The sequence below is a fragment of the Ursus maritimus genome, unplaced genomic scaffold, assembly GCF_017311325.1.
Source record: "Ursus maritimus isolate PB19 unplaced genomic scaffold, ASM1731132v1 scaffold_8, whole genome shotgun sequence".
Lineage (NCBI taxonomy): Eukaryota > Metazoa > Chordata > Mammalia > Carnivora > Ursidae > Ursus > Ursus maritimus.
Genome location: NW_024426996.1, coordinates 13466259 through 13479422, shown reverse-complemented (window position 1 = coordinate 13479422; position 13164 = coordinate 13466259). Strand labels below are relative to the sequence as shown.

At 38.1% G+C, this 13164-nt stretch overlaps 1 protein-coding gene across 2 annotated transcripts in view; it reads right to left on the bottom strand.

Annotated features, from left to right (window-relative positions):
* Window positions 1-6295: 6295 nt before the first annotated feature.
* The window catches only part of SPARCL1 (SPARC like 1), a 43020-nt gene continuing 36151 nt past the window's right edge, over window positions 6296-13164 (bottom strand). For both annotated transcript variants that reach the window (XM_008706185.2, XM_008706186.2), the window contains 3 exons: window positions 12960-13108; window positions 12199-12347; window positions 6296-6750 (listed from right to left, as the gene is read on the bottom strand). In XM_008706185.2, coding sequence (XP_008704407.1) covers window positions 6722-6750; window positions 12199-12347; window positions 12960-13108 — 327 coding nt within the window. In that variant the 3' untranslated portion in view covers window positions 6296-6721. The remainder of the gene's footprint in view (window positions 6751-12198; window positions 12348-12959; window positions 13109-13164) is intronic.

Sequence of the window (13164 nt, the reverse complement as noted above, 5' to 3'; positions counted from 1 at the left end):
TATAAATCATTCATTTTCATTATTTTGTACTCTAGAAGAAAGACTCAAAGGAATTCAAGATCACTCTAAAGTATGAAATGGCACAGTCTGCATCCCTAGATGATTTCACTTCACGTGCTTTTTCTACTAGTTTCCTGGGTTCCTTCCACACGATCAAGGCAAGTTTCAGGTCTTAGGTAGTTCAGTTTGCCAGGGTATGAGATTCGCACATTAAATGACTCAAACCAGGTAAAATACCAATAACTGAGGGTCCAAAAGAAAATGATAACTAGTAATCCTTGGTATCAGGTTTCTCACCAATTAAATCTAAAGAATTTTCAAGTTTTTGTTTTGTATTCATTTAAATATTTTCTTAAAGGAAACTTAAGTATACTTACCTGATTTGGAGCAAAAGGAAAAGGAAGAGGAATTGGAATCTACAAAAAAGGGGGGGGGAGTGAATTGTGAATAAAAGTTTTATTTTAGTGTTTTTTCTCATTAACTCATTTTATCCATCCATTTATCCATCCATCCATCCATCCATCCATCCAGTACTTACTGAGCAATTATGTGCTCCCAAGGAGCCCAGTTTCTCCTTGGTGGAGCTTAGATTCTAATGGATTTTAAGTTATTTTTTTCTCTCAAGAGGTTTTTTTTTTTCCCCTTTAATTAGTCAAATCAAAAGCCAAGGAGTCTATCTTATGCGTTTGGTCGTTCTTGCAAATCTACCAGTTTCTCTACGGTAGTTTATTCTTTGCTTTTTAATACTACTCTGCCATCTGGTGGAAGGAAGAGTTTCCATTTCAAATACTAGTGATTCTTTGTTGCCACATAGCTTTACCTAAGATGTTAACAGAGATTCCTACACTGTAATTATAACGCAAAACTTCAGGATTTTGCATTAACTTAAATCTTACTGAATTTCAGCCAAAAAACAAAAAGGGAAACAATGCTCTAGCTTTGACTAGAACCAAAATTAGCAATTAATGATTGCAAGTACTTAGAAATGTAGGATATGTGAAAACATTAAAGGGAAAGACTGTCCCATTGAGGACTGTAACTTCAGTGACAAATTTCCGAAAGCCTACTAAAAGTTGTGAAATAAACAGTTTGAAATTAAATACAAGCAAAAGGAAGGTGTTTATTACATTTAGATATAAAACCAAAATTATGCAAAAGCATATCTGTTTTAAAAGGAGGTGGTAGACAAGAAGTTAAGCAAGATACTATTTTAAAATGTGTCTGAACTTTTCAAAATATCATTGTTGAAATAGTGTCCAAGTTTAACATGTCTCCAGTCTGTGTTGCAGCCTCATCGTACCAATCATTCTCCCAAATTGTCCTGTCGCTTTCAGGTCCGTCCCACACACTTGGCAGTTCCCTCTGCCTGCCATGCCCGACCAACTCCTCTGCCCTTGGGACCAGGCTCAGATCATGTGTCCTCTGTGAATGAAGTCTTTGATCACAGCCCAGGTCAACTTTGTATTTACATCTAGAAGCACTTATCAACTTACATTTTTACATTTATGAATCTCTCTCTCATCCGATTGTGAACTTATCTCATAGTTTTTGCATTTCCAGCCCTCACTAGAGACTCTATCATGCAGTAGACACTCAGTAAATATTAATCGAATGAATGCTATCTGTCTATACCAGTTTAAGTATTACATAGAGAGTGAAGGAAATTCTATTATGTATTTAGCACTTTTCTGGTCTTTATTTAACAATGTTACAAGAATCCAGATACTGTGAGAGATTGGAGAGGAACAGGAAGAGCAAAATAATTATGTTGTTTCACCTGCGAGAAAAAGTTACAGAGAGGTGGGGGAAAAAAAAGAACTTTGAGAAAAAAAGCAGTAAGATGATTTAGAAAAAAATATTGAAAGAGGTTAGTATTTTCTTCATGAAGAGCAGCTAGGCTCATCATAGTCAAAGGAATTCAGTATGAACACCTTTTTGATGACAAGTGTAGAGAGCCATTGGAAGAAGTCACTGAATATTCAGAGCGGGAAAGGGGTGTGAAGAGCTGAAGCCTGGCAACCTCTTAAAGCCTCATATTTGGGTATGAAAATTTGGGAAAGTTAATAACTATCATCTAAGTAATACATATTTTTATAATTTGAGATTCCTCAAACCCATGTTTACCCAGGGCAGTTGTGGAGGGGGAAGTGGGGGGAACAAGATCGGAGGAAAAAATGGTGGTCCTGGTGGTGGGTAGAAGCCAAATACCTGTAAAAAGACACATGATGTCGGTCATTTCAGACAACTGTAAACTTTAAAAATGATGAACACGGCATTTGAAAAAATACAAGAAGTTTACCTGTTCACTGGAACTTCCTCCAAATTGTTCAAGCTTGTAAAACAGCAACAGCAACCAGGTGAAGCAGCATATGGCAATACAGTGTTCATTGCAAAGAGATTTTACGAGAATAGGGAACAGGCCACTATTCGGCAGTAAGCCCACCAGGGGTGAACCTTCACTTCCAAAATGAAAAGCAGTTGCCTATCTAATGGGGAAAGGTTGAATTACTTCTGTCCACTGTTTTAGAAGGTGTACTTTGTGCCTTTAAAGTTACTTCCAAATAATGTTCTTATTTACATTTCTTAAGAGCAGTCACATGTTGCATGCCTCTTTACCTTCGAATCAACACAACAGTGTTCTCAATTTAGTTCTCAGTGTTTAGAAGTTCAAAGACAAGGAAATATAGTACTGTAAATTTAAATTTTGTATATCCAAACACAAATTTTGAAAGCTCCCTCACTTTGAAAGCTCCTTGGTTATAAAATGTGCAGGAAGAGGATTTCTTGTCTACTGGGTGTCCTACTTACTCAGTATAGCTGACACATGACACTCCTAGAAATCATTCGTACAGATATGGAAGGCATGGCTGTAGTCAACACGGGACGATTTGGGGTAAAGATACTGTAAATGAGACGCAATTCAAACTGCGTAATTAAGACTTAGGTCACGGGGGAATAGGAGTTCTTTCTTGCTCAGTTTAGTTGAGAGCTTCCTATTTTCCAGGTGGGAGTCTCATGTGCTTCAGATGCATTTTTGTTATCTTCGCGCTACTCTGAGGTCATTCTTGTGACTCAGTTTACAGACTGGGAAGCCATGGGTCAGCTCCTTGCTCAAGGTCACCCAGTTATCAGATGGCACGTGGGACTGAGATTTGTTCTGGGAAGACCACTGGGCTGAGGACGAGGGATAAATTCCTGATTCTACAGCTTTCTTGGACTCTTACCTTTCTCTTTTGTGAAATGAAAAGATACAGGACAGGCTTCTAGCCCAGAAATATTGTCTCTAGAATGGAAATGGAGTGGACAATGGAGGAGGTGTACTCACAGGGATGGGCAGAGCAGTGGCAGCGCCCAGAAGGCCAGCCAGGATGAGAAATTGCATTCTGAAGGAAAAGTCTGGAATTGAAGGGTTAGAAGATCATTTTTAGTTTTTTTCTAAGTCCTATTCCTGTTGTAAATAGGCTGTTTAGTTAGAGGTGTTGAAATAGTGGTCAAGCTAAATTCTGCCTCTAGATTCAGGTTTTGTAAGCCTAGAACAGTGCTCTAGAAAACTTTGCCTTTAGACAAGACATGCATTCTCTGGCTCATAACATTGCATACAATTCCTACTCTTCCTTATAATCTCACAGTTCAACCTATACCTGTTTGGTTCCTGAAATTATTTGAATTTGTGACCTCTACTTACCAAATTTTAACCCCACTGTTTCATCACGCTTAGTACTGGGGACATATCACCACTGGCTCAAATGAGATTTGTTTTTCTTTCTTTTTTTTTTTAGATTTCATTTATGTATTTGAGAGAGAGAGAGAGAGAATGAGCAGTGGGGAGGGAGGGAGAGAGAGAGAAGCAGATTCCCTGCTGAGCAGAAAGCCTGATGTGGGGCTTAATTCCAGGATCTGGGATCAGGACCTGAATCAAAGGCAGACACTTAACCCAGGTACCCCACAAATGGGATTTCTTATATAATATACAAATAAATCCACCTTAAGCTTCTACCCACAAGAGACTTACTAGACCTTCACATAGTCTGGATGCTGTTACAGTTATAATTTCTCTAGAAGAAAACAATAGGGGAAAAATCTTGTAAGGCATAGTGGGTTGGTAGAGAATAGCACATGAGTAAATATGAGTAAATTCAAAAAAGCGAATCAGTGGGTCTTTATTGGCCAGCAGATTCTGAAAGCAAACATTTTTATGGTCTTAAGTCACATTTAATTCAAATTAACTTATCATGCGGGTTTCAAACCAAACCACTGTACTCTGGAATTGAATTTTGAAAGAAAAATCAAATTCATCACATTCTTATTAAAACTTGTCCCCAACATCTGAAGCAAGGTATATCTCTTTAGGAAAGTCATCCTTCAACTATCTTATATGCATCTTAAACTCAACTATGACTTATCTCCATGCTATTTTATTTTGCCTGAATTAGGCAACTTATCTACCTTTCTCTTCTTTTTCAGGTTTTCCTTTTATATTTTTCTTCCTTCTGGATCTAAACCCTTGAATTTTCTTCTTTGATAGGTGGGCTTGTTAGAAATCATAAATTGCCCAACATGAGAAAATTTTACCTTCTTTTACCTAATGCAATAGAATCAGCCCAGAATATACCATACGACTTTTTAATTACCTTTGCTTCAAATGGCCCTCGGAGCAATGAAGTCAAGGAGCAGTGTGATCTTCTAGAGTCTGTATGCCCATCTAGTATTTAAGCCATATTACTAATGCCTTTATGGTCATGGGCAATATGAGTCACAAGATTTAAAGCTAAACTGAATAACTGGTTTCAGACTAGAAGTCCAACTTCTAAAGTATCTCACCCAGAGATAGGGCTTAAAGACTGATGACTGAGTAAATAACTTCATCTCCTCGGTTAGGATTAGAGCAATGTCTTTATCACAAACCACAATTAAAAATTGTGACCACCAAGAAGAGTAAAGTACGTCTACAATGTATCATCTAGGGCAGCAATATACAAGGGAGACTTAGTGGACAGAAAATGTAAGGCTCTAAAATTTTCTATTCTTAAATCATATTTGTCATGCCAAAATGAACTTATTTTCAAATAAAACATTTTAAATAAACAGGTAGTGTCTTATAATTAAAATCACTTTTCACTATTCTAAAACATTTAAAGTGGTAATTTAGTTCTAATTAATACCTTCAAATATAATTTCACTGTCCTTAACCAATTCATAAACTTATAACTGTAATTAGTTAAGACTTCTCATGATATTTCTTTGCAGTCACACATAAAACTTTCTGAATTTTGGAATAATTTTTAAGATTATTTCTCTAGTTGGAAAAAATTATATATAATACTTAGATTTTGATTAATCAAATTGAACTTAATTAATTAGAAATGACTGGTGTGCTATGATCTGGTTAAGAACAAGTGACTGACAGAGCTAAGAAAAGAGATGATACAATTTTGAAGTTAATCAGATAATATCATTCTGATAAAAAGCAAACTTTTCCATAAGTTCCTTCAGATGAAATTCCTTGGGGCACATTCTCTCAGTGACTACAACAGACAAAGCTCTTAACAACCACAACAACACATTTTTGATTATTTAAAAAAAATACAGACAATTGCATTGATATCTTTCATTTCAGATAGGAAAATATGTAACAAAAAACATTTCCTTTTCTTTTAAATATTGTTCAGTAGAATATAGAAGGTGACAGGTTCTTTTACTACCTTGGTTCAGACCTTAGAAAAAGCTCTATTATGCTGTCTTATTATTTTTGCAATCTAGCCTTTACTGTATTAATAGTTATCAAAGAAGAGTTCAAGTGAAAACACCAATTTTCTCTTACGACTGATTTCTTTACAGTAGTAATATTTATCTCTGACCACATTGGACATTAAGACACTTCAGAGTTTTTTACTGTCTGTGTTATCTTTACTTTTATTTTGAAGACATGAAATGGGTAGACATTTGGCAGGCCCCCCCTTTCCTCAACACACATGGACAGTGCACGCAAGTTAGAATTAGTTGTACTGAGCAGTGCGTAATCATCCGTATTTTAAATTGAACTTAATAGAAAGCATTTGAATTTTTTTTTCTGTTTAAATTTACATTACGACAAAGGACATTAATAAGCATCTACCATTTAGCAACTGAATATTTGTTTCCCATAGGAAACATCTCCCTAACCAAACTCACACTTTTTTTTCTTTTTAAAGTAGTAGGGTCTAGGAAGCACAATTATAATTTGATTTGAAGTGTGAGTCCTGAGTTGGTCTTTCACATATAGTTGTTTAAATAAATGACTGGAAATAAACTTGAGTCAGCATTTAGATTTTTATTAGAATATTAAGATACTGAAAATAACACACATTAAAAACAAAAGAGCATTATTCCATTTTCTGGAAGTATACATGATATTATGAACAAAATGAATGTAGTATTTTCTTCAAGTTTTATAGTTAGTAAGTATCTCACAAATGGATGCAGAGAGTGATGAGTTAAACTCCTGTTCACAAACAGTACACAGTATTTTGCATATGTTGACTTTATTTAAAGTTTTATTTCCAAAGTTAATGTTAAATGCTTGGTGCATACACTGTTAGCAAGCAATTACTCTCATTGTCTTCTCAGACATGCAAACATTTTGCTATATTTAAATCTACAAGTATTGTGGCTGCATATATTTTCAGGAGTGGCCAGAAACACAGGAGGATGCTGGAATGCATGAGTTCTTTCAAATCATAATTCAAAACAGGAGATTTTCATCTATGTCTTCTGTGAAAAACAAAAACAAATCAAAACACACTTTTAGAAAATAGCCAGAGCAGTAATATAAATAAATAATGTCAGAGCTGGGGGATTAGAGAAACCATCTAGTAAGACTATAGGCTGGTTCTCAACCCTGGTAGGGCATCAGCATCACCTGTGAAGCTTTTACAAAGATACCATATGGTTTCGCTTATATGCAGAATCTAAAAAACAAAACAAATGAACAAACAAAAAGCAGAAATAGAGACAAACTGATGGTTGCCAGAGGGGAGGGAGTGCGGAGATGGGCAAAATGGCTGAAGGGGAGTGGGAAGTACAGGCCTCCAGTTATGGAATGAATAAGTCACAGAGATAAAGGGCACAGTGTAAGGAGTGTAGTCAAGAGTATTTATTGTAATAGCTTTGTATGGCTACAGACGGTAGCTACACTTGTGGTGAGCATAATGGTAACATACAGACTTGTTGAATCCCTATATTGCACACCTGAAACTAATGTAACATTACGTGTCAATTATACCTCAATTAAAAAAAAAAAAAAAGATACACCCTCAGGCCTTACCCCTGGCCTCCTGAATCAGAACTTCCAGGGATGGGCTAATGAGCTCCATTGGTAGTTGTAATGTAGGGTTGAGAAGCACTGATGGGGGCCTAGCCAAGAAAGTGCCAAGTATACTAACCTCTAAGGATTGTTAAAATATAACAGAAATAAGTAGAAGTGTGGTGCCAATTAAATCAAATTTCTAACCACGTAATTATTATCTTTTGTGTGTGCATGAGAGAGAGTCAGTGAGAGAGAATGCGCACACCACAGTCGGGGGGGGGGGGCAGAGGAAGAGGGAAAGAGAACCGTGAGCGGCCTCCACAGCCAGTGCAGAGTCCAACCCGGGGCTCGATCTCACAGCCCTGAGGTCATGAACTGAGCTGAAACTGAGAGTCAAATGTTTAACGGACTGAGCCACCTCACTGCCCCACCAACCACATAATTATTGCCACGCCTACGGAAGAAAACAGCATCCTTTAGGGGATATAAGACCAGTCCTCCCAGTATGGCCAACCCTCACTCAATAACCGTTGAACAAACACCTAAGCAGATGAACGTGAAGCCTACTAAACCACCATCCCGTCTGGGACGCCAGGTAATTTTCCTGCCCAATAGAAGTCTCTGCCCAAGAATAGGAAAAATTATAAACTTTGGCATATTTTTTTTGAACAATGGCATCATTTGTTAAATGGACATTTTAGTCTCATTACTTTTAAATTGACTTATCGTTGTGCTCATATTTTTTGTCTTCTTTCTGTTGTTTGGATGAGAGATGTGCTTCCTGTTGACTTTAGGTTAATCCTCGGCCTGTGCCCAGGATCTCTTCTGACCTCAGAAATTCTCCCCTAATTTTCCTCTTTTGCTTTTCTTTCTTATATCCTCAACCTTTCCTTCCTCACTGGGCCCTTCCTATTAGCATTTAAATACACTGCATATCCAGCCTTGAGAACAGTGCCCGGCGCTTCGTGGACCATCAGCAAACATCTGTTGAATGAATGAATGAGTCAGTGCTCAAGTTTACTTTATTCCCAGAAATGCTTCCCTCAACTTTATATCCCTCTTTAGCTCTTTGCTGCCTTCAAACAGCCATTCTTCACAATTTCTCATCTATTCTTTCTCACCCTATAGAATCTGGCTTCCATCTCTATCATTCCACCAAAATTGCTCTTACTAAGGCCACCCAGGACGTCCTTAGTTCTGTGTAAAAGGAGTATTCTCAGTCTTTTATCTTACTTGACATCTCAGCAGCATCTGGCACGGATCTCCTCCTCCTCTTCGAACACCTCCTTTGACAAGGCACTGTCCTGTTCTTTTCCTTCCTTTCAGAAGACTCTTCATTCTTTTTCGTGAGCTCCTTCTTCCTCCTCTATCATCCAGATGTTGTAGTTCCTTGGTGTTCAACCCTAGAGCCTCTTCCATGTAACTCAACACGTTTTTCTTGGAAAAGTAATTCCCTTCTATGGTCCAAGTTACTTTCTGTATACTCATAATCCTCAAATATGTACTTAAATTCCAAAATGCTGTCTTGAAAAGCTGACCCATGTATATTCACCTATCAACTGCACATTGTCTCCCACGTACTTAAAAGTTCAATATGTCATAAATGGAAGTTACCATCTTCCCAAAACCTGCTTCTGTTCTTGTGTTTACTACCTCCATGCCTCTGTTTACCTACCTGGCCTGAGCAGGGAAACTAATTGTCATACTTCTCATTCTCTCAGTCTTCTACTGTCTGCTCCCTGCCCCCACATATTTCCTAGCAAACATTGTCTTATCTTGAATATGTTTATATTCTCAAATATATCTTGAATAGGTTTCCTTTTCTTTTTCCCCATGGTTAACTGTCCTAGTTCAAGTTCTCATCAACTATGCCTGAACTTACCACACGTCCTCTCAACTCTTCTCGGGCTTCTCCGCAATGTAACCAAAAGAATCTTTCTTGAATACAAATCTAGTGAAATCACTCCCTTGTTTAAAACATGATCCTCCAGTACTCTAAGGATAATGTCTTTAATTGGCTTAGCAGGACGTGCATGATTTGACTTGTTTGCTGTTTTGGTCTCACTTGGAAGTTTCTTCTAAAGATTAATGTAGATACATGGTATGTCATGGGCACTAAATAGATAAGACTCCTCTACCTTTTACTTAAACCTCATTTTTAGACATAAGGAAAATGAGACTTGCTGAGGTTAAGTGGTATGCCCTAATTCACATAGCTAGTTAATGACAGAGCTGGAATAGCTGAGTACATCCAGCTCAGATAAAAGTCTGTTAAAATTCAGGAAAACATTGGCTAAAATTTATCTTGTCCTTCTGTGGATTTCTCAGCCATGAGAGAAGGAAGGACATACTTAGAAATATTTTGTTTTGTTTTGTTTTCCCTAGCTACATCCCAAAGCAGTAACTTGTTTACTTATTCTGACTGAATATTAAATATCTGTTTTATTGGTTTACTATGTGATAATTCTTTCCCTTCTTCAAAATAACGTAATCATGGCCAAACCACAGTGAACAAACAAGATCATTAGGAGCTTTTCGAGTCACTGAACTCTAAGTCCTTCCTGCTCCTCCCAGACAACTGCCCAGCACTGAGCCTGAGTGAGACTACAAGCTGAAGAGCTGCCAGAAGTTTCAGAACAGTAAAACACAACTGGTTTCCTTAAATAAATGGCCTCTCTTCCAATTTGATCACTGTTAAAATCAAGTGCCATATAAAAGGGCATACATAAATACGTCCTGTCCCAGCTAAGTTTCCCCCCTCTTGATAATGGTGCAGTGGAGGGAGTGGGGTGGCTGTACTTGGGTATATTTTGTCCTTTTTTTAAAAAAAATTAAAACTCAGCCAAAATATAGTACATCATTAGTTTCAGATGTAGAGTTTGGTAATTCATCAGTTGCATGTAACACTCAGTGGTCATCACATCACATGCACTCCTTAATGCCCATCACCCAAATACCCCACCCCCACCCACCTCCCCTCCAGCAGCCCTCAGTTTGTGTCCTATAGTTAAGAGTCATGGTTCGTCTCCCTCTGTGTTTTCTTCCCATTCAGTTTTCCCTCCCTTCCCCTATGATCCTCTGCACTATTTCTTATATTCCACATAGGAGTGAAACCGTATGATAACTGTCTTTCTCTGACTGACTTATTTCACTCAACATAATACCCTCCAGTTCCATCCACGTTGATGTAAGTGGTAATATCCTTTCTGATGGCTGAGTAATATTCCATTGTGTATGTATACCGCCTCTTCTTTATCCATTCATCTGTCGATGGACACCTGGGCTCTTTCCATAGTTTGGCTATTGTGGACATTGCTGCTATGAACAGTGGGGTGCAGATGCCCCTTCAGATCACTACATCTATATCTTTGGGGTAAATACCTAGTACTGCAAATGCTAGGTCGTAGGGTAGCTCTATTTTTAGCTTCTTGTGGAACCTCCATACTGTTTTTCAGAGTGGCTGTATGAAAAGCCCACAGCGGATATCATTCTCAATGGGGAAAAACTGAGAGCTTTTCCCCTAAAGTCAGGAACATAACAGGGATGCCCACTCTCACTACTGCTGTTCAACATAGTACTAGAAGTCCTAGCCTCAGCAATCAGACAACGAAAAGAAATAAAAAGCATCCAAATTGGCAAAGTAGAAGTCCAACTCTCACTCTTTGCAAATGACATGATACCTTATGTGGAAAACCTAAAGACTCCACCCAAAAATTGCTAGATCTCAAATTTTGTCCCTTTTAACATGGGAATTAGAAAAGACACTTGAGCCATTTTTAGGAGTATATTTGAATTTATAAGTCCTGTGCTTATAGAATAGATATTAGAAAGGCAATTGGTATTATTTATGCAGGTCTCTGTCTTAATAGCTCATTAATTTCCTATCAATGCTCACAGGGATTAAACAGTCTGTCATAACCAGCCTCCACGAGCACCTTCCACATTACAGCAGGGGTGTCTGTCTGATCGACAAACATGGCAGAAGTAATGTATGTCACTTCTGCGATTAGGTTATAAAAGACATTATAGCTTCAGTCTTGGATTCTCTCACTCTCTATTTTCTCTTTGATCGCTCACTCTGGAGGAAACAAGATGCTGTGCTGTGAGCAATCCCATGCAGAAGACCACGATGTTTACTGTTGATTTACATTGTGCAAGCAGTTCTGATTGCTCATTTTCTGAATATCTTTCAAATCTTGATTATTAAAAACATGCTTGCTCATAAAAATCAGCTTTAACTTAGGAAAATAAAAGGAAGTACATTAAGACATAACCTAGAAAAACAAATGTCTAAAGTTAAGTTCCTCTATCCCAGGAGTAAAGAAAGAACCCTATAATAATAATTAAATTATTATTATTACTTTATCATTATCACTATTATTATTTTTGTCATTGAAGATACAGTCATGGATTAAAGGCACAGTATCTGGACACAACTTGTGATACGAAGCCCAATCTTTAGTGCATCCGTAATGAATTTTAAGATTTTTCTGACATCTCCCACTGGCAGAATCAGACTTGCTGTTTTACTCCTTACATACGATTTTTAGAAGTTTGGACCAATACCCAGGTTAAGAAAGCATATAACATCCTTCTTTTCTCTGAAGGGTAGCCTTCTGACATTTGGCACAACTCTCTGGATTGATACCATTTTCTTTGGTTTGGCCAACTGCTAAGAGCTCAGTGTAGTTATTCCCACTTGTTACCCTTTGAGAAAAGAGTATCGTGAGGGAAGTAGGAAATAACCTTGTGATGACAGCATGTGTACCGAGGGAGTCCTACCTGCGGGGCTGCCACCTTGCTGTCTTGAGGTTTCAATCTGAGGATGCAGCAGGATCTCTCTAGGAGGTTAGGGACATGGGGCTCTGCTGGAGAAAAGGACACCCCTCTCCCTGGGCTGATGATGAATTTACCTTCTTTAATTCCAAAGCAGTGGCCCCACTCCTTCAGGGTGATGTGCTTATCCTTGTTGGGGTCACACTCCTCAAAGAAGCGAGTTATGCAGTGTTCCATGGGCACCAGAGATGCTCGTAAAGGAGCGAGCTCAGAATGAGTCAGGACTCTGCCATAAAGTGAATGGTAGTATGTTAACGAGTAGCTTGCATACCAAAGCTAACTTTAGGATAACCATGGCATTTTCCCACAAGATTGCTAAGTATGCCAAATAAATAGTACACTCATGAAAAACTGCAAATGAAATAAACTATCTATGGGTAAGAGACAGCACTTGGGATGTCACAAGGTTTCCTTCCTCACTGGGAAGTATCCTCCCGCCACCTTAAATTTATAGGGATGCCCCCACCAGCCATCATGTTTGTACAACCTGGCTCTTACCCACTGACCATACCTGATTGTTCCAGGTGTAGGCACTTGACCCAAGTTGGGCCAATCAGATTATCTTGGGAAATTTAGGATCAAGAATGAGAAAGAATTGAAGGAGTCTCTGTTGCAGGCTAGGTCCTAACACTTAAACTTGGGAACTGTGGTGTGGCCATATTCTGTTCTTTTCAAAGCAGTTTTGTGTTTAGACACCCAACCACATTTGTTTGGCATCTCAGTGTTCTAAATCAGAGCTGGGAAACTTCCTAAATTTGTTTAGAATTATCTTTGTATAGATAACTAAGACATTCTATCGGAGAGATGATCTAGTAACGGGAAGATAAAGAATTTTTACCTGTCCATAGGATGTTGGTCAAGTTCACCAAACTGCCAGTGCACAGGATACACATACATGTGGTAGTTTTTCTTAAAGTCCCTTAAGAGAAGGTCAATGGAATGGTCCCCAGCCAAGAGCCTCTTTTCATCCAGGTAAATTTTCTTGACCTGGGATTAGGAAGGGAGAAAATCATCAGGGAATCAGACATGTGTAATGGAATTAT